The 27,639-nt window shown below is 61.2% G+C and overlaps 3 protein-coding genes and 1 non-coding gene across 9 annotated transcripts; 2 read left to right on the top strand and 2 right to left on the bottom strand.

Annotated features, from left to right (window-relative positions):
- The first annotated feature begins 5,516 nt into the window (after window positions 1–5,516).
- Window positions 5,517–8,705, top strand: PTGDS (prostaglandin D2 synthase). Its single transcript, XM_066255674.1, has 7 exons — window positions 5,517–5,715; window positions 6,439–6,578; window positions 6,693–6,769; window positions 7,370–7,486; window positions 7,584–7,685; window positions 8,298–8,323; window positions 8,626–8,705. Exons 1-6 carry the CDS (start codon window positions 5,611–5,613, stop codon window positions 8,321–8,323), a joined length of 567 nt encoding a protein of 188 aa, XP_066111771.1. The 5' UTR covers window positions 5,517–5,610; the 3' UTR covers window positions 8,626–8,705.
- A 7,709-nt stretch (window positions 8,706–16,414) lies between these two features.
- On the top strand, window positions 16,415–18,687 carry PAXX (PAXX non-homologous end joining factor). 6 transcript variants are annotated; one of them, XM_066255670.1, is made up of 7 exons: window positions 16,415–17,251; window positions 17,335–17,395; window positions 17,660–17,709; window positions 17,791–17,981; window positions 18,063–18,131; window positions 18,313–18,397; window positions 18,490–18,687. In XM_066255670.1, the coding sequence occupies exons 1-7, from the start codon at window positions 17,118–17,120 to the stop codon at window positions 18,527–18,529; spliced, it is 630 nt and encodes a 209-aa protein (XP_066111767.1). In that variant the 5' UTR covers window positions 16,415–17,117; the 3' UTR covers window positions 18,530–18,687. The 6 variants fall into 6 exon arrangements, with proteins under 6 accessions (XP_066111767.1, XP_066111769.1, XP_066111763.1 ...); XM_066255672.1 differs by having other exon boundaries at window positions 17,335–17,399; XM_066255666.1 differs by having other exon boundaries at window positions 17,791–18,131.
- Window positions 18,688–19,362: 675 nt separating this feature from the next.
- Window positions 19,363–21,376, bottom strand: CLIC3 (chloride intracellular channel 3). The gene is made up of 6 exons (XM_066255665.1): window positions 21,300–21,376; window positions 20,352–20,461; window positions 20,149–20,274; window positions 19,896–20,002; window positions 19,628–19,803; window positions 19,363–19,537 (listed from the first exon to the last, which is right to left on the bottom strand). Exons 1-6 carry the CDS (start codon window positions 21,333–21,335, stop codon window positions 19,379–19,381), a joined length of 714 nt encoding a protein of 237 aa, XP_066111762.1. The 5' UTR covers window positions 21,336–21,376; the 3' UTR covers window positions 19,363–19,378.
- A 3,312-nt stretch (window positions 21,377–24,688) lies between these two features.
- TRNAA-GGC (transfer RNA alanine (anticodon GGC)) lies at window positions 24,689–24,764 on the bottom strand. The gene has a single exon. It is a non-coding gene; the product is annotated as a tRNA-Ala (tRNA).
- Window positions 24,765–27,639: the final 2,875 nt, after the last annotated feature.

The raw sequence follows: 27,639 nt of genomic DNA, 5'->3' as shown, positions 1-27,639 counted from the left end.
GAGGCAAAGCTGAAGAAGAAGCCAGAGCAGGTCAGCACTGGACGAGAGGGGTAGGTTCTGTGTGGGCAGAGAGGGCTCTGCACAGGCACCCCGAGTCTGGGCAGCCCCCTTAAATCACAGAGCAGCTCTCCTACGGGGGTCTGGGTGGGGTGTGCTGAGCTTGCACGCACCTGGGGGCCTGAGGTAGCTGCCCCTCTGCGCCCAGCCCGGGCGTCCTCACGCTGCTGACCCCGGGCGTCCTCACGCTGCTGACCCCGGGCGTCCTCACGCTGCTGACCCTGCACCCCACTGGGGCCGGACTCAGCTGCTGCCCCCACTCTCTGCTGTGGCTTTGCCTCTGTTGACACCCGGCACGGCCCTGGAGGTCAGAGCGGGAACGAGGCCTTCAGGGATTTTGAAGAATATTCTAACAGCTTCTCCACAACCCCTTCCCCACCCTGGCCGGTTAGCTCAGTGTGAAGAATATTGTCCCCAAAACGACAGGGTGGCCATTCATCCCCTCGTCAGGGCACACACGGGAAGCAGCCAGTGAGCACACGACTGAGCAACAGATGAATGCTTCCCTTCCTCCTCCCCTCTCTCTTCCTTTCTCTCTGTCTCTAAAAAAAAAAAAAAAAAAAAAAAATTAAGTCCTGGCCAGATAGCTTGGTTGGCTGGAGTGTCATCCCAGAGCACAGAGGTGGCCGGTTCGATCCTGTCGGGGCACAGACAGGAACAGCTTGATGTTCCTGTCTCTCTCTCTCTCTCTCTCTTCCTGCCTTTCTAAATTAAAAATAAAAATTACTTTGGGGCTTCACCAGCCAGTCTCCCCAGCACCTCCCTCCCATGGGAGGGGCGTCTTGGGGTGACGTGAACCCCGGGGCTATGAGGGTGGGGGGTGGGGTAGGGTGGAGTCCTGTGATGCTGCTCTGTTCACCACTCAGGGTCCCTCCCATCCAGGGACAGCAGATACGCCACAGGTCAGCAAGAAGCCACCACGGCCTGACCTGTGGTGGCGCAGTGGATAAAGCGTTGACCTGGAAATGCTGAGGTCGCCGGTTCAAAACCCTGGGCTTGCCTGGTTAAGGCACATATGGGAGTTGATGCTTCCAGCTCCTCCCTCCTTCTCTCTCTCTGTCTCTCTTTTCTTTCTCTCTCCCTCTCTCTCTCCTCTCTAAAAATGAATAAATAAATAAATAAATAAAAGAAGCCACCAGGTACAGAGACAGCCTCGGGCCCTGGAGGACAAACCATCCCTGCAGGACACTCACTGGGGGGGGGGGTGCTGGGACCTGTCACCTCCCCCACCTGAGTCACCTCCCCCACCTGACTGAGATCCAGCGGAGGCCTGGGCCCAGAGGCAGGGGTGGGGGGCTGGGGGGCAGTTTGAAACAGATGCCCCCTCAAGGACGAGGCCAGCTCCTTGCATCCCGGAGCTGGAGCTGCAGGGAGAGGGGCAGCCTGCCAGCCCCGGCCCTCCCCAGCGGAAGCCGTTCTCACCCTCCAGGGAAACTGCAGCCTCAGCTCTGCTTGGCCGCTGAGCTCAGCTCACATGTCTGGCTTGGGTCTCTGCCACTGGGCCCACAGTGGGGGGCGGGGGGGGGTCCGGGCCAGCTGCATCTAGAGTTGCCGGGAGCACGGCATGGCTCAGGGAAGGGCCCGCCCAGAGGGAAGTACTCCCAGGTCAGCCTCTGAAGGGTCTCTCCCTGCACCAGGCCGCTTGTGTGGCTCCTCAGAGGCCAGCATCTGGCTCAGGGGCTCACAGCAGACATCCCACCCCCCTGGGCCAGGAATGTCCTCCTCCAGCCATCCCACCTGCCCTGTCCCTGTCAGACCAGGAAACAGCACCAGGACCCAACATCTCTGCGTCCAGCCGGTGCCAGCAGGGGCCGCCCGCCCCAGCGTCCAGCACAGCCCCCCCCCCACTACTAAGCTGAGCCGGGGACCCTGCAGGGCAGAGGTGGCTCAGCCTGGACCCCTGACGACCTGCAGGGCTGAGCTCGGAGCAGAGTGCAGGGGCACAGAACGCAGAGGTTCCGGGTGCCTGCCAGTGAGCGGGGGTGGGGGGCTCTGAGGATGCCCCCCACCCCCACCCCAGCCCCGAGGGGCAGGGGAGAAGGGGCAGGAATCCCGCCAGCATCTCAGCAGTCCAACCACTGGACCTGGCAGAAGATGCATCACAGGCCCCCAGGGGAGGGCCTGGCCCTGGGGGTGCCCCTAAGTAGCATTCTCTGGGGGCCCGGCCGCCTGGGCCCCCACTTCCTGACCTCTGATATTGTGCCCTGGCTCCTCTGTGGCTGGGCCAGGCCCCCAACTGACCCCACCTCTGCTCAGGGTCCCCTGCAGCCCAGCTAACAAGAGGGACTGGGGAGGGGGCCCAGCGGAGGGGAGGGAGGGGTCTAGCAGAAGTCCCCCTCATTTGCCACAAAGAGGTTTCCAGGAACAGACATGCTCAGGTCCACACGCCTCCCCCCTCCGCCTCTTCCCCATGAGTCGCTGTGAGTCGAGAACATCCTCCCTCCCTCTGCACAGACAGAGGCACGAGAGTTGAGAGAGGCTGGCCACTGGCCAGGATCGCCCTGTCCCTGCCCGGTGGCTTCTGCTCCTGCCGGCAGCATGACAAGAGGTCCAGCTTGAAGCCCCTTCTCCAGGCTGCAGGCTGCCAGCCCCAGCCTCCAGCAGATCTGGAGGAACGGCCTCGCCTCTGCCGGGTGGAAAAGGTATTTAAGAAGAAAGACCACAGCCACCTGAAGCTGTAGGCAGCACCACCAACAGTGGGAACGCCTCTCCCGGGGAGCAGGCAGGGGCTGCTGCACTCCCGCCGTCCCTGTGACTGCCCCCCTGTGCGCCTAGGTGCATTCATTCACACATTCATTCATTCGACCCGGGTTTCCTGGGCCCTCGGCGCCTTCACCCCCAGGATGCTGGAGGAAATGGACACAGGTCCTCGTTGAACAAAACAGAAGGGTCAGGGGCGTCCTGGAGCGGAAGGAGGGACACCAGATCCAGCTGGAACCCCACCTGGCGCTGCATGGAGGGCTTCCTGGAGGTGTTGTCTGTGCACAGCTTTGGAGGAACCAACAAGCTCAAAATGGTGGCTGGTGGTGTGGAGGGAATGGGCTGGAGGGCTCTGAGGCAAAGGGAGCTGCTCCTTATCCATCGGGGTGGGGGGACCATGGGGTGCAGCCTGGGAGAACAGTGTACCTGAGGCTGGGCGGGCACACAAGCAGGAGGGCCAGGGCAGGTATGCTGGGGTGGGAGGGGGAGGGTTTGGAGAGGGGGCTGTCCTCAAGGGCTGCTGGCTCTGGCCCCTGGGTGAACTTAGGGAGTGGTGAGCAAGGGCAAGTTTGGGGAGCTCTGTTCTGGGGTGCCAGGAACAGGGTGTGAGGGGTGTGACTTGGGGAGGGGCCGTGGCTCAGACCAGACCCTCGAGGGAGGCTGAGTCACCCAGAAGAGAACAGAGAACCCACAAGACAGAAGAGGAGTGGGAGAGGCACGTGGGGTGGCCGTCCTCGGGGAGAGGTCGGAGCCCGGGGCCCAGAGGGCAGACCAGGTCCATCTGAGCTGGGGGGGGGCCTCCCTCTCTCACGGCTGGGCTGGGAAGGGGAATCAGAATCCTGGCCCCTCCACGGCAGCCGGACTCCCATCTTGCCTGGGTGATCTCCCTCCCATCCCACAGGGTGAACACTGTGTCCACTAGATTTGAGCTTTTATCCCAGGCCTCCCACACAGCCTGGGCAGCAGGGTGGGGGGAGGGGGAGGGCAATGCTGAGCCAGGTGGGGTCCTCCCAGGAGGGGTACACCAAGTCCTACCCCACTCACAGGTGCAGCTCTGTGGGGAGAAGCCTGTGTTGGTGGGACTGGGAACCCCCTCCTCTGCCTCTCCAGATGCCCAGGGCTGCAGAGCAAAAGTGTGCAGGGAAAAGGGGCAGGCTGCAGACCGTGCCGACACGAGCAGGCCCTCACTGCCCCCCACCCCAGCCTTCCCTATAGAAACATCGCTCATTCCCGCTTCCCCGGCATTTCTGAGCTCCCAGCCCCAGAAGGGGCGTCCAGTCCCACCAGGACATGTTTGGCCACCTGTGTTGGCCCCACGGCAGGGTCCCAGCCAGGACCAGGAAGCCCATGGGGGGCTGAAGTGCAGGTGCCCAGACCTCACCAGGACCGCCTGTAGGCCTGGCACCCACCCTCCTGCCCCCATTAGGTCGGCGTCAGTGCCCATGCTGGTCCCATTCAGGGAACTGTCCTGACCCCACGCCTCCACCTTGACCATTTCCGGAGAGCCTTGGGGCTACTCCAAGACCAGAAGCCAGGGTTGCCAAGAGTCCCGCTTCCAAGAAGAAGGTGCCAGGCCCTGGGACAGGAGCCTACATTCCCCCAGCCCCCAAAATGGGTTGGGCCTGTATCTGGAGATGACCAGGCCCTGACCCCCTCCAACCACAGCTGCAGCCTCTCTGTGTCTGCACCACACACAGGAGAGCTCCTCCCCCAGCTTTATTTCCCCAACCTCCCCCCCCCCGGGGGTCCGGGCACCGGCTCCCTACCTCCCCCTCCCCCATGCTCACATAGTCCATTCACAGTCCGTCAGAGCTGTTGACTCCACTCAGCCCTGTGCTAAAGCCCCAGCCGCCCACCCAAAGTGGCATCAGGCCAGAGCAGAAAGAATGAGGCCTTTGCAGATTGGAACAGAGCCAGGACCTCAGAGACAGCCCACCGACCTCTCAATGGAAGCAGCCATCTTTGTAAAGTAGCCAGGTATCCTCTGGTCCCCAGCTCAAGAGGGACACTGCCGCTGGTCACCCCAGGTAACAGGACCACCCTGAGTCCCACAGGGGGCTGCTGGGCCAGACTCAGAGGCATGCCAGTGCAGCTGGTAACACCTGGAAGGGGGGGCCTATGCCCACCCAAGGCCAGAGTGGCCTCAGGCTGAGAAGGGTGTCCAGGGGCCAGAGCCCCAATCTGATCGCTGTGGGGAAGCTATGGCCCACACACCTGGGCCATACTTCGTGTCTGAAGAGGCAACAAACACTTCACGGGCAGATCTGGTTTCTGGACCTTAGCGCAAGTTTGCCATCGCTGCCCGGGCCCGTTGGGCCTTTCAGGACTGAACTCATACAGTCCAGAGGGGGCCTGGTGTCCCCTCCCTCCCACAGTCACCAGGCTTGAAGAGAGAACGATGGCAGAGCTTCTGGAGAGGGAGGTGGGTGTCCAGAGAAGTGACCAGAGGCCCCAGGAGCAGGGCAGCGCTGACGTGATGTCCCCTGCCTCCGTCTGGGCTGCTGGGTGGGTTCTGATTCTGGAAAAGGGACCAGCCATGAGGGGCCTCTGTTTGCCCCCCACCCACCCCCGCCCCTGGGCGCGCAGGCCCCTGTGACAGGGCTCAGCCCGTCCTGGTCACAGCTCTTACATAAGCAGCCCTGCGGGGGGACTGGGCTGCAGCTGGGCTGGTCAGTGCACCCTTCCTGCCCGGCATCACGAGCCTCCGGTGGGCTGTCCTTGGGCCCTGGGCGGAGGCCAAGCCGGGCCCATAAATAGGGGTCTCCCTGGTGGCTTCTGCTTGTCCTGCCTGCCTCCCTCACTCTGCCCACACCGCTGGCACCGGGCCCCGGACAGCCGCTCAGCTCTGGGAGAATGGCTGCTCTGTACACCCTGTGGATGGGGCTGATCCTGCTGGGGGCCCTGCGGACCCCCGCCGAGGCCGAGGTCTCCGTGCAGCCCAACTTCCAACAGGAGAAGGTGAGCTGGTCCCTCGCCCGGGCCCTAGGGGAGGGGAGTGGTCTCTGCTACCGTGTCCTCTCCCTGGAAAGAGGGCAGCAGAGCAGAAGGAGAAGGCTGACCAGCAGAGGCCGGCCCTGGGGCCATGGCAGTTCCCCAACCGTAAGCGAGGAGGTGGGTATCTCTGACCGCAGGGGAGCCCCTGTGTTGCAAGTGTGCACAAGGTCGCTGTCCAAATCGTCACCCCTCTGAGCTCATGACGTCCTTCAGAAGAAAGAGGCACACGTTCCACACCTGGGCTCCAGGACAGATCCCAGGGCACACCCCCGTACCCCGAGCACGCAGACGGAGCTGGCACACGGGGCGGGGGCCAGGGGCTGGCGCACGGGATGGCCCCAGACACCTCGCGGGCGCGCGCACAGCTGGCGGCGCGGTCACACTCCGGGGTTACGCGGGGACCCGGCGGCACTGGTTCTCCCCGCCCCACCTGCGCTCCTTCCCCGGAGCGTCGCGGATGCCTAGCAGCAGACAGAAGGCAGCCAAGCCCGTCGGAACGCCGCCAGAAACGGCCCGCGCGCCCTCTGCCGCCAGCTCCACCGACGGGCTGGGCCAAGCCGAGCGGGGGAGGCGCGCGGGGGTGGGAGTTGGGTAGAGACGCAAAGCGCAAGGACAAGGGTAGGGGTGGGCGCCACCCCATTCCGACGAGAGGGTCCTCGCTGACCGGGCAGGGGCCGTTTCCCGCAGTTCCTGGGGCGCTGGTTCACCTTGGGCCTCGCCTCCAACTCGAGCTGGTTCCTGGAGAAGAAGGCCGTCCTGTCTACGTGCCTGTCGGTGCTGGCCCCGACCGCGGACGGCGGACTCAACCTCACCAACACCTTCCTCAGGTGGGACGACGGTGGGGTGGGGCCCGGCGGGTCTGAGGCTGAGAGCTCCTGCTGGCTGGCGGATGCATCTAGGGACACCCTGGCCTTGATCCTGACCTGGTGACCTTCCCGCAGGAAAGACCAGTGTGAGACCAGGACTCTGCTGCTGCAGCCGGCCGGTCACCCCGGCTGCTACAGCTACACGAGTGTCCGTGAGTACGGCCCCCTCCGGGGAGGCCTGGGTCCAGCCGGCGGCAGCACTCGCTGCTGGGTGGCTCTGGGTGAACCCCGTGCACCGGCAGGGTGAGGGCCCCTCCACCAAGGTCGGCAGGTTCAATGCCTGGCCTGGATTTACTGCCAGCTCAGGGGGGGGTGGGGAACCAGAGACCCAGGCTGGAGCCAGGCCCCTCCCTGCTGGACAGGAGGCTACTCACAGCCACCCCCCCCCCACACACACACATGGGGGCCTCCTCACTGCCCCCCAGAAATGACTTCCCCACTGGGATATCTTTCCTCTTCTTGACCAGTCGAAGGGCTGGTAGCTGCCCCACGAACCCCTAATTTTCCGAGTCCGTGTGCTTGCTGACCCCCAGGACTTCTGGTCTGAGAACGCTGGACCCCACCTGGCTCTGCAGTCGGGAAGCAGGGGGCTAGCTAGCTACCTGCCCTAAGGGGGAGGGGCCAGGAAGGCAGCCAGCCAGAAGGGGAGTCTCTTGGCCCCCTCCCACAGCCCTCCCTAGGAGGGCACCCACTTCCAAGGACAAAGCTTGGCGGCAGGGTCCCCAACGGTTGGTCACCCTGTGGGTTCCCAGACTGGGGCAGCACCAACGACGTGCGTGTGGTGGAGACGGATTATGAAAGCTACGCTCTGCTCTACACCTCGGGCACCAAGGGCCTCGGCCAGGACTTCCACATGGCCACCCTCTACAGTATGTGCCCCCCCCCACCAGAGACTCAAGAGGCTCCACAGCCGGTGGCCGGTGGGGTGGCAGAGCACGGACCACCCCCATTTTCCTCCCCGCCCAGGCCGGACCCAGACCCCGACGGCTGAAGTGAAGGACAAATTCACGGCCTTTGCCAAGGCCCAGGGCTTCACAGAGGATGCCATTGTCTTCCTGACGAAAATGGGTGAGGGGCCCGCTAATCTGAGCTAATCTGATGGGAAAGGGATTAAGGTCAGATTACAGGCAGACAGACAATTTGCTGACTCAGGGAAAGCCCAAGGGTCAGAGTTCATCTGGCTAAGACCACCCACGGAATAGCAACAGGTCCTCCAGTGGGGGCAGTCTGTCCTCACCTCATGACCTGCAGCCCCCCCCCCCCCCGGATGGGGTGGGGGCGGGGGCAGGGAAGATGATGCTCCTTCTCCAGGAACCCCCCCACTCCCCGGATTCACCAAATACCCAACATGTATGCCAGGTACCGGGTCAGCCCCCAGGATACAGGGGTCCCCAGCCTGGTGGGGGACAGGCACTAGAAACAACTTGTGGGGTGGGGGCTCCCATGACCTCCAGGGGGGTCAGGCAGCCTGCTCTGAGACAGCTGGAGACAGAACCCCTTCTGTCTGCAGGAACGGGGGCTGGGGAAGGGGTGGGAGTGACACGGCCACAGTTTTGGGGGTCAGACCACGCCCCAAGGAAGGCTGCGGGTGGAGGAAATGCAGGCAGGCCAGGCTGGGGAAGTGGCCCTGACCCAGGGCCCTGACTGCCCCCTCCTTCCCCCACGCGTCTTTCTTGGCAGATAAGTGCATGGAGGGACAGCAGTAGGTGAGTGGGCTGTGGGCTGGCCTCCCCCTGCAGACCCCACCCCACCCCACCACGCAAGGGAGGTCCCAGGCAGACAGGGGCCAGTCCTCGGGGAAGGGGGCTCCACTGGGGATCATCGAGGTTGCTGGGGTCAAAAGACCCGGAGGCCGGGGCAGGATCTGGCGGGGAGGTCAGAGGAGGCTGCTGCCCTTGGCTGAGAAACTGGACGGGGGTCCACTCCCCTGGGCAGTCTGCAGACCCCCCTGGGGCAGGGAGGGGCTGCGTGGCCTGGGCCACCGACGGGGTCCTACTCTCTCGGCAAGGTGGCCCCAGCCCTCGGGACCCGACGTCCTGTCCTGCTCCACTCTCCTGCGAGACCCTGGAGACCCCAGCCCTGACTCCAACCCCAGCCCTGACTCCACCGGCCTCCCCTCCTGCCCCTCGGCTTTACCCTGCCTCTGAATAAAGTGCAGAAGCAAGGCGGCCGCTTGCCTCTAGTCTGTCTGCCCTGTAGTCGCTCATCCGTCGCTGCCCTGGGCCTGTTCCGGACAGGTCCCTGGGGTCCTGACCGCCCTCCCCTCTGTCTCCCCGGCCCGCCCTGTTCCACAGGGCGCCTTGGAGAACAAGGTGGGGCGGGGGAAGTGGGCCAGGTCAGAAGTCAGGACGGCCGAGAGGAAGGGTCCTCCAGCAGCATCCTGCCCCTGTCGCCCCCGGCCGAGTGAGGCCCGAGGCCCTGGGAAGCCCGGGGTCCAGGGCGGTTTTGAAGGTGCGGGCTTAGCACACCGGGGTTGAGCAGAGATAGGATTTTCCAGGGACCAGAAGGCAGATGGCTGGAAGGTCTGCCCCGATGCCCTGCTGAGACAGACTGACCAAGTGGGCTGGAGACAGGCCACCCTCACATTTCCTCTGGCTACCTGAGTGTCCACTGTCCCCTGGCCTGGGCCTTAAGAGCATACAACTCTTGCCTATGCGCCAGGCCCCTGGCACCAAACCCAACCCCTGCGGGAGGAATGTGGTCTCTCCCTCACCTCCTGCTACCCTCAGATTCCTGGCCCGGCCGGGATGGTCGTGTTCAGGCCCCTGTTCTGGAGCCCCCTCCTCACTCACAATGTGCACTGCCCACGGCCCTGCCCACCAGGCTCCAACCTGAGCAGACTTCAGCTGTCTCTTCCCTGCAGAGACACCAACGGTTATGATGAGGCCGAGAGGTGAAAGCGAACTTCTGGGAGGGCTTCTTGGAGGAGGGGGGCTGGGGACGATGCCCGAACTGAAGGCTGGGGGCCAACACCTGCAGAGGGACTGCCAGGACTAGGCCTTTCCCTGCCGCAGGGCACCCGGCCACCCCTCCAGGAGGAAAGGCCAGGGATGGGCCAGGGTGCTTGCTGCAGGGCAAACCCCAGCCTCCTGCCTATCTCAGTGGGTCCGTCTGGGTGGGCAGGCCAGCCTCCCCAGCACATCTCTGGAGCATGAAGGTCCTGCCTTTGAGCCTTGTGCATGGGTCAGAACCATCCTCCACGATGCTGCAGACCTCGCTGGTCAGCTCCGCCCTCACCCTGCCCGGGGTGTCTGTCCCCAGGCCAGGCCCGGGTCCCCAGGGTGTCTGTCCCCAGGGTGTCTGTCCCCAGGCCAGGCCCGGGTCCCCATCCAGGCCAACTTCGATGCCAGCCAGGCGGGCCCAGGAGATGGATGTGACCTTCACCAAGGGCACCTCTCTCCACAGACGCCCACTCCCCACTGTGTTTCTCCATCTAGTTCCCAGAGGCCTTGCTGCCCTGTGCCCAGCATGGCTAGGGGCTGGCTCAGCTTCCACGGGGGCTGGAAAGAGCCCCTTATCCTGGCCCCACCCACTGAGTCCCTTCAGCTGGCCTCTGGGTTGCGCCCACAACCATTCCTCAGGTCCTCAAGTTGGAACAGCTGTCCTCATGCTGGGTCAGGGTGGATGTGGGCACAGGGGCTGCCCACACTTCCCCCTGCAACCCCCTTACAGTTCCAGGGCACCTGGTACGTGGTTGGGATGGCGTTGAAGGACCCAGGCTTCCTGGACTCCAAGGACAACATGAAGAGGGCCGTGGTCCTCGGTGACTCCCTTGGCCATTGGTGACCTGGCCCTCAAGTTCGATTACTCCGGGTAAGTGACCCCACGAGCCCCACCTGGGACAGATGAGCCTTCGATCTGGTCAGTATGAGCCCAGACGTGAGCCAGCAGGAACCAGAGGGGTCCCTGACGCCGCAGGAGTCGGACCCAGGTCCCTGACGGTAGCACCAGGCTCCTGGGCAGCCAGGATAGGAGCTGTAGCCGTGTGTTCCCAGAGGGGCCCAGGGCACGGCGGAGGCCCCGCTGAAGGCCCGGGCTTGGACAAACAGTGTCTCCGTGTGTGTGAGTCTGGAGGGGAGACCCACACTCCCTGGCTGTGCCCTGACCACGCACTGACCAAGCACTGACCACGCACTGGATACGTGCCCCTGTCCAGTGTGCACGCTTCCTCACCTGTAAGGTTTCTCGGCCAAGGGCGCCCTCTGTGCAGTGGCCGTTTGCATGGTGCTTGGGCAGCGCTGGGCTCCCTGATCCGTGACGCTGGGCGGGGGCTGCTGCTCGGGGTGCTGTGGCTGCTCCTTCCCGGGCCCGGTGGTGGGTGGACGTGACCTTCACCAAGGGCACCGCGGATGGACAGTTCAGCGTTTCAGCAACATGGGTGAGGCAGGGCAGCAGGGAGGAGGAAGGCCAGCATCCAGCAGGGCTCCCTGAGGGGGGTGGGGTCCCCGGGGCTGTGCTGGCTGACAGATTGGCATCCTGGTTCTGGGGGGACCCTGCCTGGGCCTAGTGGCTCTCACTCCCGCAGCCATGGCCCAGAACGACATCCGAGTGGTGTCCACCGACTACGGACTCGCTGTGTTGTACGTCGAGATGCAGAAGGGGGGCGTTCATGACACCTGGCTGCAGCTGACAGTGGGTGGGCAGCCCGCCCAAGGCGGGGGGCTCTTGACACCCTACCCAACCCCCGCCCCACACCGGAGGCCTGGCTGGAGTGTGGGCCAAGTGGTCATTCTGGCAGGTTCTGACCCAGGGCAGGGGTCAGTGTCTCCTGGGGAAACACGTGTCTGCAGCAGAGAAGGGCTGGACCTTTCCTCACCCCTCCCTGCTTGCTGGCCCCCCCTGCCCGCCCCCTGCCCGACACCCCTCTCCTTGGCTCCCCCTGCCCGCCCCTTCCCGACACCCCTCTCCTTGGCCCCCCCTGCCCCCACCTTCCCGACACCCCTCTCCTTGGTTCCCCCTGCCCGCCCCTTCCCGACACCCCTCTCCTTGGTCCCCCCTGCCCGCCCCTTCCCGACACCCCTCTCCTTGGCCCCCCCTGCCCGTCCCTTCCCGACACCCCTCTCCTTGGTCCCCCCTGCCCGCCCCTTCCCGACACCCCTCTCCTTGGTTCCCCCTGCCCGCCCCTTCCCGACACCCCTCTCCTTGGCCCCCCTGCCCGCCCCTTCCCGACACCCCTCTCCTTGGCCCCCCCTGCCCGCCCCTTCCCGACACCCCTATCCTTGGTTCCCCCTGCCCGCCCCTTCCCGACACCCCTCTCCTTGGCCCCCCCTGCCCGCCCCTTCCCGACACCCCTCTCCTTGGCCCCCCCTGCCCGCCCCTTCCCGACACCCCTCTCCTTGGCCCCCCCTGCCCGCCCCTTCCCGACACCCCTCTCCTTGGCCCCCTCTGCCCGTCCCTTCCCGACACCCCTCTCCTTGGCCCCCCCTGCCCGTCCCTTCCCGACACCCCTCTCCTTGGCTCCCCCTGCCCTCACCTTCTTGCCACCCCTGGCCCTGCTTCCTCTGCTGACCACCACCCTGCCCCCTGCCCCCACCTTCCCGACACCCCTCTCCTTGGCTCCCCCTGCCCTCACCTTCTTGCCACCCCTGGCCCTGCTTCCTCTGCTGACCACCACCTTGCCCCCAGCCCACACCCCAGAGCTGTTTCCCGCCGGCGCCCAGAAGGTGCAGCTGCTGGCACCCCGAGTGGGACTGAACCCCAGCCAGGGCCCCTGTTGCCCAAGTCGGGTGAGCACCGCTCCCGCCCCACTCAGGTTTCCTGGAGCCAGGAGACCCCAGGCCCCAGGCTCCCTCGCTGACCCCAGACACAGGACAGCAGTGCGAGGGGCAGTGTGGGCCTGTCAAGGCGGGGGTAGGGGTGGGGGTGGGGTGGGGGGCAGGAAGTGCCTGGTCGGTTCCCCCCCCCTCAGGAGGGGCTTTGTAGGCAGGGAGGCTCAGCTCTCCAAGGGAGAGTGAGGGGTCTGTGCCCCAGGGGAAGGGGCCCCCGGGGGGTTCCTCAGGCCTCACTGTTTCCCACAGACCAGTGTGCCAGGGCCTTCTCCTAGTGAGTCCTTGGGGGTGGGGGTGGGGCTGGCCTGGACACCCCTCCCCAAACCATGCAGTGCCCATGCCCTACTCACCCATGGAGGCCCCTCCTGTCAGAGGTCACACTGTGGGGGGGGTCCTCCGTCTTGGGGGCAGGGGTGGGGTGGTACCGTACATCGAAGCGGCACAGAAGGCAACCATGCGTGGGACAGAGTGCCCCCCCCCGCAGAGGAAAGAGGATGCTGCCCACCCCCACACCTGCTGTCCTGATTGCAGGGAGGGCTGCCCGCTGCCCCGCGTCCAGCCCTCCCCAGAGAGTGTGGCTTCTCTCCACCATCAACCCCAGCACAACAACCAACCTCCAAAAGCCAACAGGCCTTGTATGTTTCTTGTGGGGGAGAGGAGAGGAAGACGAGGAAGAGGGACCAGGTGGCCGGGAATAGGGGTGGCCCAGGACCCAGCCGAAGAGGAGCTCGCCGGGTGCCCTCTCCATGGCCAGGTCCAGGGCCCTGGGCAGGACCCCTTGCCCGGTGCTGCCCAGCACTGCCAGCCCCTGCAGGTGTTAGAGATGGGAGCGGCTGAGGCTCTTGAAACAGGCCCAGGTTTCACACTAAGTGAGTATAAATACATTTAGAAACTATACTATTAACTAAATGTATAATATGTACTGTGTTAGAGTGTCATTTTGTGTCATTGTGGTAGGTGGTGTGCCCCGGGATTTTGTAAATGTAAAAAATGTGCCGCGGCTCAGAAAAGGTTGAAAATCACTGGTGTAGACAGCACCTGAAGGACTGGAGGGTGAAATGGCATCCGGTCTTACCAAAATTAACAAAGGAAACCTCAGCCAGGACTGCCTTGGGGGAGGACCTGTAGGAGGCGCTCTCACTCGGACCATTTACCCTCAATTACCCTCAAGCAGGAAGAGACACCTGCCTTGCAACAGGAGATGTTTTCTAAGTTACTGTCACCAACAGGAGGAAGATTTTCTCCTTGCTGGCAAACCTAGCCAATGAGAAGCTACTCTTTTTTTTATTTTTTTATTTTTTTTTATAGAGACAGAGAGAGAGAGTCAGAGAGAGGGATAGACAGACAGGAATGGAGAGAGATGAGAAGCATCAATCATTAGTTTTTCTTTTTTTGTTGTTTTTTTTTAATTTTTATTTTATCTATTCATTTTTAAAGAGGAGAGAGAGAGACAGAGAGGGAGAGAGAGGAGAGAGAGACAGAGAGAGAGAAGGGGGGAGGAGCTGGAAGCATCAACTCCCATATGTGCCTTGACCAGGCAAGCCCAGGGTTTCGAACCAGCGACCTCAGCACTTCCAGGTCAACACTTTATCCACTGCGCCACCACAGGTCAGGCTCATTAGTTTTTCATTGCGACACCTTAGTTGTTCATTGATTGCTTTCTCATATGTGCCTTGACTGCGGGCCTTCAGCAGACCGAGTGACCCCTTGCTCGAGCCAGCGACCTTGGGTCCAAGCTGGTGAGCTTTTTTTGCTCAAGCCAGATGAGCCCTCGCTCAAGCTGGCGACCTCGGGGTCTCGAACCTGGGCCCTCCGCATCCCAGTCCAACACTATCCACTGCGCCACCGCCTGGTCAGGCTGAGAAGCTACTCTTTTTGGAACTCCAGTGGACCCTCTCCGCCTCACTCGGAGCCCCTGGCCCAGCCTCCATCAGCTCTGGCCCTGAGGGATTCAGCCTCATCAGTTTCCTCTCCTTGTGACACTCAGCATAGGCTTCACACACAGAAATCGGGCGTGCCCCTTCCCACCCCACCCTGCCTGAAACCCTCCAACAGCTCCCCACATCGCACTCATTACTTCACAGTATTGAATGTCTCTATGTGCCAGGCACTGTGTAACCACCGAGGACGCAGCAGCAAATAAGACAGACCCAGGCAACAAGCAGGATAAATATCACTCCCTTACTGCTGAATCACAAATTACTGCAAAATTCGGCAGCTTAAAACAACAAGCCTCACCCTGACCAGTTAGCTCAGTCGGTTGGAAGACTGTCCCGAAACACCAAGATTGTGGGTTCGATCCCCGGTCAGGGCACATACAGTGAGTGACCGATGAATGCACAGCTAAGTGGAACAACAAATGAATACTTCTCTCTCTTTTTTTCTCCGTCTCTTTAAAACCAATCAATAATAATAATAAAGGAAAAACGAAAAACAAAGACGTGTTGTCTCCTAGTTTGGGGGGGTCAGGTGTCTGGGCCCAATGTTTGGGGTTCCCTACTAGTTGGAAGTTTAGGCCCAGGGACCTGGATCCTTTGGCACAAGATGTCTCATGAGGTTGCAGTCAGGCTGCTGGCCACGGCTCTGCAGGGAGAGGGCTGTGACCTGTCCCTCTCTGCTGGTTGGCAGGCCTTGGCCCTTGGCCCCCTGGTGTCTCCATAGGGCTGCCTCATGTTGTAGAAAGCAATTCAAGAAGGAGGAAGAATTGGCAGCTGTCACTTCTGCCATATTCTATTAGCTAGAAGCAAGATGCTCAGCGTGGCCCATACTCAGGTTGAGGGACTCATATGGTGTAAGCAAAAAATGGGGAGATCTGGCCCTGGCTGGTTGGCTCAGTGGTAGAGCGTCGGCCTGGCATGCAGGAGTCCCGGGTTTGATTCCCGGCCCGGGCACACAGGAGAAGTGCCCATCTGCTTCTCCACCCCTCCCCCCTCTCCTTTCTCTATCCCTCTCTTCCCCTCCCACAGCCAGGGCTCCATTGGAGCAAAGTTGGCCTGTGCGCTGAGGATGGCTCCAAGGCCTCTGCCTCAGGCGCTAGAATGGCTCTGGCTGCAACAGAGCGACGCCCCAGATGGGCAGAGCATCGCCCCCTGGTGGGCGTGCCGGGTGGATCTCGGTCGGGCGCATGTGGGAGTCTGTCTGACTGCCTCCCCGTTTCCAGCTTCAGAAAAATACCAAAAAAAAAAAAAAAAAAAGTAACTTTTGAGTAAAGATCTGAAGAAAGTGTGTGAATCTGGAGAAAGAGCATGCCAGGCAGCGACAACAGCACATGCAAAGGCCCTGAGGCAGGAACCTTGTGAGGGACTGAAGGTTGTGAACCAGGAGAAAGTGAAAGATGAACCTGGTTTGGCTGAAGTAATACAGGTACTAGGGATATGTCAGCCTAGCTTACACATCCCCTGGCTGCCCTTTCTATGGCCACCACGCAGTCACTCTGGCTGCCTTGCCAAGCCTTGAGCAGAACAGTGTGTGACCACTGTGTGGCTTCTGCAATAGCTGCCTACTCTGCCTGGGACCCCCGTCCAGGGTGCCCCATTTTCTCTTCCTCCAGCTTAGAGTTTCATGTTTTCTTTTCTTTTCTTTTTTTTTTTTACAGAGACAGAGTCAGAGAGAGAGAGAGATAGGGACAGACAGGCAGGAACAAAGAGATGAGAAGCATCAATCATCAGTTTTTTGTTGCGACACCTTAGTTGTTCATTGATTGCTATCTCATATGTGCCTTGACTGTGCGCCTTCAGCAGACCGAGTGACCCCTGCTCAAGCCAGTGACCTTGGGTCCAAGCTGGTGAGCTTTGCTCAAACCAGATGGGCCTGTGCTCACGGGGTCTCGAACCTGGGTCCTCTGCATCCCAGTTTGCCTCTCTATCCACTGCACCACTGCCTGGTCAGGCAAGAGTTTCATGTTTTGTTTATTTGCCCATCCCATTAGATCTCACAAGGCGGTCAGAGGCTTTGCCTGTTGGTCAAGGTGCATTCAAGGCCCAAGACGCAGGCACAGAGAGGAATGGATGAGCGAAGGAAGCTTTTTGCCATGGCTACCATATTTTATTCACTTCTGCATTTTGACTCATGTTCAGCATGAGGAAGCTTTGCGTTTGTGTCTAAAGACAACGTGAGAAATATCTCAGCAAGGGCACCAGACTGGGTGTAGAGGCCAGGGGAAGGCCGCTGGGACCAGCAAGGGGTGAAGCGGCACAGGACTGGACCCGTGGAAACGATTAGCATGGAACCTGGGGCTCTGTGAGCGGATGGCGGGCGCGCAGTGAAGTAAGGCCTTAAAAAGGTCCTCGGAGGGCGCGAGGGCTCGAACCGGAATCGGGCTGCATCCTAGGACCCACGATCCACGCACCAAGCTCCGCCCCCAGCGACGCAGGCCCCACCCCATAATCTAACCCCGCCCCTAGTCCTCACCCTATGGCTAAGCACCGCCCACAACCCATGATCCACGCCCCCAGAGACGTAGACCCCACCCCGTAATCTAACCCCGCCCCTAGTCCTCGCCCCATGACTAAGCACCGCCCACAGGGCACCGCCCCTCTCCCTGATCTCTACTAGCGGGGCTCTGTCAGCCCCGGGCGGGTCTAAAGTCTTCTAAGCCCCGCCCCTGCGCAAGCCCCGCTGCGCTCTGCCAACACCAGGCCCCGCCCCCAGTTCCGGCAGCTACCCGCGCAGGCGCCCTGGCCTGGAGCCGCGGCCGTCCTGTCCCGGCTCCTGCGCTGGCAGAGGTAGCACCATGGTTCCGCCGCCGCCGCCGCCGCTCTCGCCGCCTCTCTGCACGTTGCCACCGGGCCCCGGACCCCCGCGTTACGTGTGCTACTGCGAGGAGGAGGGAATTGGAGCCGAGGGCCAAGGCGGCCTCAGCCTCCAGTGAGTGGCGGGGCCCGCGGGCCGCTGGGGGGCGCGGGCCGCTCTGCCACCGGCGGGGCCACCTGACAGCCCCTCCCCCACAGTGTGACGGACGCCGTGGAGCTTTGGAGCACCTGCCTCACGCCGGACAGCCTGGCGGCCCTCGTAGGTCACGGGGCTTGCAGGCGGGCCTGGCCGCGCCCCCCTGCACCCCATACCTGCAGTGCTGACCGCTCGTGGGGTTGAGGGGAGCGGCCTGGGATTCCTCGGAAGGTTCTGGGCACACATCCTCGGGCGCCCCGTACCTGTAGTCCTAAGATATTGGCTTGGTGGTCCTGGGTGGCTGGCTCTGGGTCGGGCAAGTTTGGGGTGTCGCCAGTGGTTCTAGGGTCTTAAGCAAATGGTGACCAGCCCCTGTGCCCTGCATAGAGAGCCCGTTTCGGCCTGAGTGCGACGGAGGACATCACCCCCTGGTTCAGGTGAGCCCTGACTGGGTAGGAAGGGCAGGCGGGTGGGGAGCGGGTGGGTCTGGCCTCCGCACTCAGCCTCGGTTTCCTCAGGGCGGCCTTCAAGCAGCAAGCTGTGGCTTTCACTCCGCAGGGGGATGGAGCGTCTCTGACCCTGTCTGGGGGGCTCTCGGCCCCGGACTTCGAGCTTTCCAAAGTGTCAGGCCCAGAAGCAGCTTCCAGGCTGCAGGCGCTGACGCTCAGCCTAGCGGAGCGCGTGTGCAGCTTGGAGCGGCGGCTGGCAGGTAGAGTCGGGGGACGGGGCACCCTGCGGCCTCGCTGGGGCCCCCCTGCCTTTGCCTCCATTCTTGGCCTTTCCCCCTCAGCTGCAGAGGAGGCAGCTGCCAGCCCCAGGAAGAGCCCTTGGCAAGCGGGGCTTCAGCCCTTCTTACCAGGTAATGCCTCTCGCCTATGACCTGAGTTGGGGCTGTGCTCAGTCCTCTGTGGCTCAGTTTCCTCGGAACAAGCCCCAGGCTCCCGAGAGAGGCTCTGTGTGGAGGGGGTGGGGTGTTTGTGGCCCTGGACCCTCCTGGATTCAGGTGGTCCCTCCACCCACCCCAATCCTGCTTTCCTTAGACCCAGATCCTCAGAGAGGCTGCCCGGGACCTGGAGTCAGGAGGCGGTGTCCCGGAGAGTCCCTCATCAACCCTGGCTTCAAAAGGTGACCACCCCCACCCCCTGTGCCCAGGGTCCAGCCTTGGACCCTGCCCCTCTCTCTACACCCCTGTAATGTCACCCCCTCTTCTCTCCCAGTAAGAAACCAGCCAGTGGTGTAGACTTTGATGACCTCTGACCGTGCAGCCAAAGTGTGATCCTGCCGGGAATTTGCCTGTGAGAGGAGGGGCAGCCCCTGAGACCCCACACCATCCACCTGCCCGTCCAGCTGCCTGGTGGGAACAAAGTTGATTCTGGAGCCCCTTCCCTATCAAATAAACAGCTTCCTCAGGTGGAGGTCATGGCCAGGCTCTCGTTTCTGGGGGCTGGCTACTCCCCCCCCCCCCCATGATCTGGGCGTGGGGCCACAGGATGTAAACAGATGTGTCAGGCTCAGGATCTCTGGTAGGAGCCACTAAGCTCTCCCAGCCGGCCCAGTTGCTGCTGCCTGGCTAGCCCAGGAGCTGAGGGGGCCATGCAAGGCAGGGCCAGGGCTCCTTCCACCCCATGGGGCACACACCCCTCTCTCAGACCTGCACCCAGCAGGCATGGCCTTGAGTACCCCATACCATGCACGTGTCCTGTGGGAGATGGAGTGGGGTGGCCTGCTGCCAGGGGTGGGGCTGAGGAATGTGGGCCACCCCGCCCACTGGCTGGGAGCCCTGAGGTGCCCAGGTTGGGCTGTGCTCACCACCCTGCCTGGCCATCCTGCCACTCCGCCCTGGCCTGACTGGTTTAGGAGCCCAAGCCAGTCCTTGCCATTCCTAATGAAGGGTGGGGATGGGCTGTGCTCCACTCACCAGTCTCTCTACCCCTGTCATTCTAGGCTGTTATCTGGAGCTGAGTAGCCCAGAGGGTGGGGACTTGTGGGGGCGGCAAAAATCGCGGGCCCTCTGGCCTTTGGGATGTGTGGACATGCTCACTGGAGCAGAGATGGCTTTATGCGGTTGCAGACAAGCGGACGGAGGTGGCAGCGGAGGCCAGGGTGCTAGCGGGGGTGTACTACAGGGCGATAGGCTGCTAGGATCTCGGAGCTGTGCGGGCACGTGTACTTGAACTCCTTCTCCTGTAGTGCGCTCTCCAGGTAGCGGCGGACGCCCCGCAGCTCCGCGGGGATGGGCGCCTGGCGAAAGTACGCGCACACCGTCTGCGGGGCGAGGGGCGCGACAAGGTCAGGACCTCCCTGAGGGCGCTCCCCGCCTTCCCGCGCCCTCCCATGCGCCTGGCCTGAACTTACGTCCACGATATGAAGCTTGGGCAGCAGGCCGCAGTCCGCCAGTGTGAGCTGGTCGCCGTCCAGGAAGCGGCGGCGCGACTCAGGCAGCTGCGGCTCCTGGGCGAGCTCGTGCTCCAGGGGCGCTCGCAGGTAGCTGTCCAGCCTGGCGAGGGCGCGCAGCAGCAGCTGGTACAGGGCTGGGGCCATGATGGGGGTGGGGGGACTCGTTGAGGACCTGACCTGTATCACAACTCCCCCTGCCACCTGCACGGCGTTCCACCCTCCTCACCATCGTCCTGCGCAGGCACCGCGTTTTTGATGAACGCAGAGAACTTGTGAAAGACATCGTTGCCCGCGGTGGTGGACTCCCTGTAGCGAGGCGCCAGGCTGGGGAATCTGGGATGGGGAAGAGCGGGGGAAGGACTCGAGTCAGACCCTTGCACCGTCCCTGGCTAGCCCCACAGTGCCCTGCCCGGGCTCTGTCCTGGGGTGCCCTCCCTGGGTGCCCCATCTTCGCCCCTCCTGCGGTGCTTAGTTCTCACTCAGGAGGCCCCAGCGTCTCCTCCAGAAACTCCTCAATCTGCAGTGTGTCCGTCTTGGTGTCTCCGTTGTATAGCAGGATGGGCAGCTGCGAGCCAGGGGCGAAGTCCTTGAGCACCTCTGGGGACCTGTGGGCATGAGGGAGGCGATGTAGTGGCCGCAGGGGCAGAGGCCCAGACAGGGTCCCTCTAGGGCTGGTCCTCACCTGCGCGTGTCCACTGTGGTGAGTGTGAAGGGCACGCCCTTAAGGAGCAAGATCATGAAGAGCCTCTGACAGGAAGGGCAGTTTCCCACACTCTCGCAGTCCTCGCTCGCCTGGGGTGGGTGGGGTTGAGGGGCGTAAGGGCAGGGAGCGGACCCAGGAATTCTGTCACCAGTGGGTGGGACCTGGCCTCCCATGGCCAAGAGACCGGAGCCATGCCAGATCTCTGGCTCAGTTGGGCACGGCCTCGGCAAGTGGCCTGTGAGGGCCCTTGACTTGGTCCCTGGGAGGCGGGAAGGGCACAGAAGCCTGGAGGATGGGAGCTGGCACAGGGGCAGGAGGGTGACCTGGCCTCTCAGCCTTTATCTAAAGAGCCTGGGTAGACAGGTCAGGGCCCTGAGCTCCAGGCCCCACAGACTGGTCTCCGGGGTGGGGTGGGCCAAGGGAGCTGTTTTCTGGCTGATTCACACGCCAGCGGGGCACCTGGGCTGCACCACCAGTTGCCCTGCACCCCGAGGGTGAGGAGGGGGCCAGGGCCTGGCAGTCCTGCATAGGGCTCCGCCAATACAGATCTGGGCACCAGTGGGCTGCCCGGCCCAGCCCCTCCCCTGCTGCATGAGCCCCGAGCTCCACTTGGGCCTCGCCACTGGCTGCCTGGTTGGCACCTCCCCGCTGAGGGACTTTTTCCCAGAAGATCTGGGCTAGGCCCAGGAGCCCAGGGTGGGTGTTGGGACAGGGCCATCCTCACCCCTTTTGGGGGTGGCTCACTGGCCCTTCTCCCCACAGGCTAACCTCATTTTACTCAGCCCCCCACCCCTGTAGGGCTGCCTGAGCCCACCCCCCCCCAGACACTGCTGTGGGGACCCACCCTTCAGCCAGCCCCAGAAAGTGGAGCCCCGTAGAGCACCCCTTCCCAAAGGCTTCCTCCCCCCAGTGCAGCTGGCCCAGCACCTTGACAAACAGCTGGATCCTGGCGGAGTCGGCCATGGTGGGAGCGGTAGGGCATGGGCGGGGACCTGCGGGGCTCTTTAAGTCTCCTGGGCCCCCGCCCTCCCCGGCCCAGGGCCCGCCCCGGGGAGTCACCTAAGAGGGCAAGTGAGGCTGGCGGGACTGTCCGAGCACAAGGGTGTGATCGTGGCGAAAGCCAGCTGGAGGGGGGCTGGCCACCTGCGGCAGGCTGAGCAAGCTGGGGACCTGAGTGACCTGTGGTGGGTAGCACGTTGACCTGGGAGGCAGGGAGAGAGGGGACCAGGAGAGGGGGTGTCAGCTTGGGAGGGCAGCCCTGGGTCAGATCACCCGCACCATGAACCCCACTGCCCTCCTGGTATGCACATCCTGGTGTCTGTTGGGGCCCCTGGCCCAGAAAGCTGGGAAGTAGGTAGGACAGATGAATATTTTGCCCCAGCCTCAGTTTCCCTATCTGACTATGAGGTCATTACCAGAGAGGTAAGCCCACTTGGAAGGCATGGGTGGGGACAAGATGCCCCTCCCACCAACTGAGCTGTCAGGTAGAGCCCCCTCCCCAGGGCGGGGCCCGGAGTCCAGATGTGCCCACGGGAGACAGGCCTGGCTCAGGGGTCCACTCAGCCAACCCCACACCCCTGCCCTTCCCGGCGGCTCAGGGCAGGTTTCTTTTTGCTCTCAACATTGAAAAGGAGAAACCAGGAACGGTTTGTTTTTGTTGTTGGGTTTTTTTTTTTCTTTCAGGAAGGGGTTTTGAAGCCATAACCTCCTGACCCATGGGGTCTGCTCACCCTGACCTCACAGGGGAAGTCTGGGAGCCCACAGGTGTGCACCTACCCACTGCTGCAGGGTGGCTTGCTGCATCTCCGCCACTCTTGGTGGTGGTGGGGGCAGCCCCAGGGGAGGGGCCCACAGACGCGCACTGCCACCCAGTGGCAGAAAGCGAGATCTGCCCAGCACGTGGCCTTCCCAGTGCCAAGCAGGCCCAATCTGAAGGCCCTTTGCCAGACCCCACACAGGTCAGGGCTCCTGTGAGTCTGGGGGCTGATCTGGAATACTGTGGTGTTCGGTGCCCGGCTCCCCTCTGGGCCTCCCCTCCACCTGCTGGGATTTCAAGGGTTCCTCCACAACATGTGGGGTGGGGGGTGCCCACTCGTTTCCTGCTCCCCCCAGCACAAACCCCTGCCCTGGAGAAGAGCCAAGGCCTCTCCACACCTGCATGCTCATCACATGTCCTTTGTGTGTGTAAAATATCCCCCTACAGCTGTAAGAGATACAGTGAGCTCTAAGCAAGCCTCGTTCACTTCCCGCTTGCTGCAAGAAACAAACCAGAACAAGGTCATGGTTGCGACAGGCTGGCACGGGGTGGTCATATTCTTGGCGATGGCGGGGGACAGTGCGCTTCTGGGGACATGGTGTCAGCAGCCTGGAGAGTCAGCAGGCCTCTGGGAATTAGCCCGGAGGTGTCCTTGTAAATATGGGAGGGATGCATGCACGGTGTGCACTGGATGCAGGACTGCTCCTGTGCATCTCCGTGTCTGAGATTAGTGGGGCTGTGACCTGAACCGTGTGCCCCTCCAAATTCACGCTGAAGTCCCAGCACCTCAGAATGTGACTGTATTTGGAGTTGGGGAGGTCTTTAAAGAAATGATATAAAGGGAAATTTTGGGTCCTGGCCGATTAGCTGCATCAGTTAAGAGTGTCATCCCAAGGCCCTGGCCAGTTGGCTCAGTGGTAGAGCATTGGCCCGGCGTGTGGAAGTCCTGGGTTCGATTCCTGGTCAGGGCACACAGAAGAGCCCATCTGCTTCTCCACCCTTCCCCCTCTCCTTTCTCTCTCTCTCTCTTCCCCTCCCACAGTCAAGGCTCCACTGGAGCAAAGTTGGCCCCGGCACTGAGGACGGCTCCATGGCCTCTGCCTCAGGCGCTAGAATGGCTCCGATTGCAACGGAGCATCGCCCCCTGGTGGGCATGCAGGGTGGATCCCAGTCGGGTGCATGCGAGAGTCTGATTGCCTCCCCACTTTTCACTTCAGAAAAATACCCCCCAAAAAAGTGTCACCCCAAAACAACAAGGTTGTGGGTTTGCTCCCCGGTCAGGACACACACGGGAAGCAACCAGAACAGGCACGGCTGAGAGCAACAGCAAATGCTTCCCCTCCCCTCTCTCTCCCTTCCTCACTCTGTCTTTCTAAAAATCAATAAAAATTAAGTCCTGGCCAGATAGCTTGGTTGGTTGGAGTGTCATCCCAGAGCACAGAGGTGGCCGGTTCGATCCCCCAGTCAGGGCACACACAGGAGCAGCTCTGTGTTCTTGTCTCTCTCCTCTCTTAAAAAGAGGGGGCAGGGGTGGCGATTTGGACGCAGGCACCCAGGGCAAACACTGCTTGCAGGTGGGGACAGAGGTCAGCGTGATGCTTCTACAAGCCAAGAAACCCAGAGATGCCTGAAACCAGCATCAGCTGGGGCAGAGCAGGAGGAGGGCTCCCTCAGTCTCTGGAACCAACCCTGCCGAGGGCTCCCTCAGTCTCTGGAACCAACCCTGCCGAAGGCTCCCTCAGTCTCTGGAACCAACCCTGCCGAGGGCTCCCTCAGTCTCTGGAACCAACCCTGCCGAGGGCTCCCTCAGTCTCTGGAACCAACCCTGCCGAGGGCTCCCTCAGTCTCTGGAACCAACCCTGCTGATCCTCGTCTCGGACTCCTGGCCTCCAGGCTGCAAGAGGGTCAGCGTCTACTGTTTCAAGCCCTCGGTTTGTGGTTATCTGTCATGGCGGCCTCTGGAACCCAGTGCGCCTGGGAGGATAAACCCCAGCAAGTGGAAAAAGACAAAGTGTTACTGTCTGCCATTCTGAGTCCATGCCTGTGCATACCCGGGGTCCTCAGGCTATGACACAGTTCTGTTCCTATGACCATGACCTAACCCCAATTTTTAAAAAATATTTTATTTTATTTTTAACTTTATTCAGTTTTTTTAGAGAGAGAGAGACAGAGAGAGAGAGAGAGAGAGAGAGAGAGAGAGAGAGAAGGGGGAGGAGCAGGAAGCATCAACTCTCATATGTGCTTTGGCCAGGCAAGCCCAGTTTTCTTTTTTTTTTGTATTTTTCCAAAGCTGGAAACGGGGAGGCAGTCAGACAGACTCCCGCACGCGCCCGACCGGGATCCACCCGGCACGCCCACCAGGGGGCGATGCTCTGCCCATCTGGGGCGTTGCTCTGTCGCAACCAGAGCCATTCTAGCGCCTGAGGCAGAGGTCATGGAGCCATCCTCAGTGCCCGGGCCATCTTTGCTCCAATGGAGCCTTGGCTGCAGGAGGGGAAGAGAGAGACAGAGAGGAAGGAGAGGGGGAGGGGTGGAGAAGCAGATGGGCGCTTCTCCTGTGTGCCCTGGCCGGGAATCGAACCCGGGACTTCCGCATGCCAGGCCGACGCTCTACCACTGAGCCAACCAGCCAGGGCCAAGCCCAGGGTTTTTTTTTTTTTTTTTAGATCTTATTTACTCATTTTGGAGAGAGGAGACAGAGAGAGAGAAAGGAGGAGCAGAAAGCATCAACTCCCATATATGCCTTGACCAGGCAAGCCCAGGGTTTTGAACCGGTGACCTCAGCATTCCAGGTCAACGCTTTATCCACTGCGCCACCCCAGGTCAGGCCCAAGCCCAGGGTTTTGAACCAGTGACCTCAGCATTGCCAGGTCGACACTTTGTCCACTGCGCCACCACAGGTCAGGCTGTAACCCAAATTTTTGATGTAAGTTGAAACACACCCTAGCCTAACACAAACGGAACACTTGCGCTTTCAACATTCCAAAATGGCGGAGCTAAGCGGATGGGGGAACGCCAGCTCCCTCCCTCGCAGGCTACATCACTGCGTATTCTTCCGCTGTGCGTAACCAAACTAGTTTTCCCACACAGTCCATAAATAAGATGCTAACGGGCTAGGCCAAAACACTCACGTCTCGATTTTTCTTCCTTTTTTTTTTTAGTGAGAGAAAGGGAGGCAGAGAGAGAGATTCCCGCATGCACCCGACCGGGATCCACCCGGCATGCCCACTGGGGGAGGGGTGTGACGCTCTGCCCATCTGGGGCCCTTGCTCCATTGAAACTGGAGCCACTTGCCTGACCAGGTGGTGGCGCAGTGGATAGAGCGTCGGACTGGGATGCCGAGGACCCAGGTTCAAGACCCCAAGGTCACCAGCTTGAGCGTGGGCTCATCTGGTTTGAGCAAAGCTCACCAGTTTGGACCCAAGGTTGCTGGCTCAAGCAAGGGGTTACTCGGTCTGCTGAAGGCCCGCGGTCAAGGCACATATGAGATAGCAATCAATGAACAACTAAGGTGTCGCAACAAAAAACTAATGATTGATGCTTCTCATCTCTCCATTCCTGTCTGTCTGTCCCTGTCTATCCCTCTCTCTGACTCTTTTTCTGTCTCTGTAAAAAAACAAAACAAAACAAAAAACAAAAAGAAACTGGAGCCACTTTTTAGCGCCTGAGGCAGAGGCCATGGAGCCATCCTCAGGACCTGGGCCAACTCTCTAATTGAGCCTTGGCTGCAGGAGGGGAGAAGAGAGAGAGACAGACAGAGAGGAAGGAGAGGGGGAGGGGTGGAGATGCAGATGGGTGCTTCTCCTGTGTGCCCTGGCTGGGAATCAAACTCGGGACATCTATATGCTTCGCTGATGCTCTACCACTGAGCCAACTGGTCAGAGCCAAGCCCAGGGTCTTGAACCAGCAACTTCAGTATTCCAGGTCAACACCTCATCCACTGCACCAGCACAGGTCAGGCCAACAGTCATGAGAAGTAGGTTTGTACTTTTTTTTTTTTTTTGTGAGATAGAGATGAGAAGCATCAATTCTTCCTTGCGGCTTCTGAGTTTTCACCGATTGCTCTCTCATATGTGCCTTGACCGGGGGACTCCAGCAGAGCTAGTGACCCCTTGCTCAAGCCAGCGACCTTAGGCTCATGTATATGATCTGACACTCAAGTCAGCAACCCCGCGCTCAAACTGGAGACTTTGGGGTTTCAAACCTGGGACCTCAGTGTTCCAGATTGACTATCCACTGTGCCACCACCAGTCAGACAGTGCTTCTTATCCATTTAACCATTGGCTTTTTTCTACCAATTTTTCATTGTAAACTTTTTACAGAAAGGAGACCAAAAACTCACAGTCACCGATCTTGACTGTACCCACGACCTACCTGGGCTATGGGGGTGTCTCCACATCCACAGAGCTGCCCTGAGCCTCGGCCATAAGGGCTCTTGGCTGCTAGCCCCAGTCTCGTGTTTGTGTTAGAAACCCCAGTCCTGAGACCTCTGTGAGTTCTTCCCAGCGACATTTCAATGGTTCGGTTCCAATAGGATACACAGATTTGTCCAGGGACAGGGAGGGGGCATGCTTGTCTTAGCAGGAACGTATACGGGGACATCCCAGCTCTGCCCGCTGAGAGGGCGGAGAAGCGTGGCCCCCAGAGCGGTAAGCACATCCAGAGCCCAGACTGGGGGTTCCAAACAGGATCCCCTCTGAAAGGAGCCAGAGCTCCTTGGGGAAAGGCTGATTCCAGGTGTGTGTCCTGGGCATTGTAGCCGCTGGTGAGGAAGTGCTACAGAAAACGCCTGGGAGGAGTCAAAGGGACAAGAAGCCACTGCTGGACTCCCACGGGCCCAATCTGGAGCCTTGTGGGCATAAAAAAGATGACAGAATTGTACATTTACACATGGTTGAAACGATATCTTGACTATTGTACCACAATAAAAAAAAATTGTAAAGGATGTCCGTAAAGAATGAGGACGTGCTTTTAAACCCTACAAGTCCATAGTGATTCTTTCTAACCCGCTGAAGCATCAAAGCAGGGAGACTGGCCATGGCCGACCTCGAGGGGCCAGGCTCGGGGACCCTTTCTTGTGACCACATTGTCTCCAGCCTTCTCAGTCAGGTCCTGCGAGCCTCCATACAACCTCCAACCTTTGCATGTGCTCCTATCTAGACCTGAGTCTCAGCCTAGAGATCACCTCCTCCTAGAAGCCCTCCCATGGCCAGGATGAGGTGGAGACAGCCCAGTACACCCCCCACAAGCCCCATGTGAGCAACCGGCCCCTGGAGAAGACAGCAGGGGAGCACAGGTCCTGCCCCAAGACCTTACACATGAACACCCCGTTGTCCACTGGTGCCTGAGCACTGGAAACCCAGGCTGGGGGGGGGCAGAGGAGTGGTGGATAGCCCCTGCTTGTCTCCCGACCTGTAGCATCAGGGTGTCAGGAGGAATGAGGAGCTGTACCTTCTCCCTCTAAGCTGGGCCTGCTGCTCCAGGACATCACAGAAAAGCCTACCCAGTGGG

The sequence above is a fragment of the Saccopteryx bilineata genome, chromosome 2, assembly GCF_036850765.1.
Source record: "Saccopteryx bilineata isolate mSacBil1 chromosome 2, mSacBil1_pri_phased_curated, whole genome shotgun sequence".
Taxonomy (NCBI): Eukaryota; Metazoa; Chordata; class Mammalia; order Chiroptera; family Emballonuridae; genus Saccopteryx; species Saccopteryx bilineata.
This window is presented reverse-complemented; position numbering and strand designations above follow the sequence as displayed.

What these genes read in the sequence shown, in the direction of transcription:
- PTGDS (XM_066255674.1), top strand. Translation starts at nt 5,611, where the DNA reads ATGGCTGCTCTGTACACCCTGTGGATGGGGCTGATCCTGCTGGGGGCC. An exon ending in CTCACCAACACCTTCCTCAG is followed by an intron (nt 6,579 to 6,692) that starts GTGGGACGACGG and finishes ACCTTCCCGCAG; the next exon opens with GAAAGACCAGTGTGAGACCA. An exon ending in CCACATGGCCACCCTCTACA is followed by an intron (nt 7,487 to 7,583) that starts GTATGTGCCCCC and finishes CTCCCCGCCCAG; the next exon opens with GCCGGACCCAGACCCCGACG.
- PAXX (XM_066255666.1), top strand. Translation starts at nt 17,118, where the DNA reads ATGGTTCCGCCGCCGCCGCCGCCGCTCTCGCCGCCTCTCTGCACGTTG. An exon ending in CAAGGCGGCCTCAGCCTCCA is followed by an intron (nt 17,252 to 17,334) that starts GTGAGTGGCGGG and finishes CCTCCCCCACAG; the next exon opens with TGTGACGGACGCCGTGGAGC. An exon ending in GCTTCAGCCCTTCTTACCAG is followed by an intron (nt 18,132 to 18,312) that starts GTAATGCCTCTC and finishes TGCTTTCCTTAG; the next exon opens with ACCCAGATCCTCAGAGAGGC.
- CLIC3 (XM_066255665.1), bottom strand. Translation starts at nt 21,335, where the DNA reads ATGGCCGACTCCGCCAGGATCCAGCTGTTTGTCAAG. An exon ending in GGATCCAGCTGTTTGTCAAG is followed by an intron (nt 20,462 to 21,299) that starts GTGCTGGGCCAG and finishes CACCCACCCCAG; the next exon opens with GCGAGCGAGGACTGCGAGAG. An exon ending in CCAAGCTTCATATCGTGGAC is followed by an intron (nt 19,538 to 19,627) that starts GTAAGTTCAGGC and finishes CTCGCCCCGCAG; the next exon opens with ACGGTGTGCGCGTACTTTCG.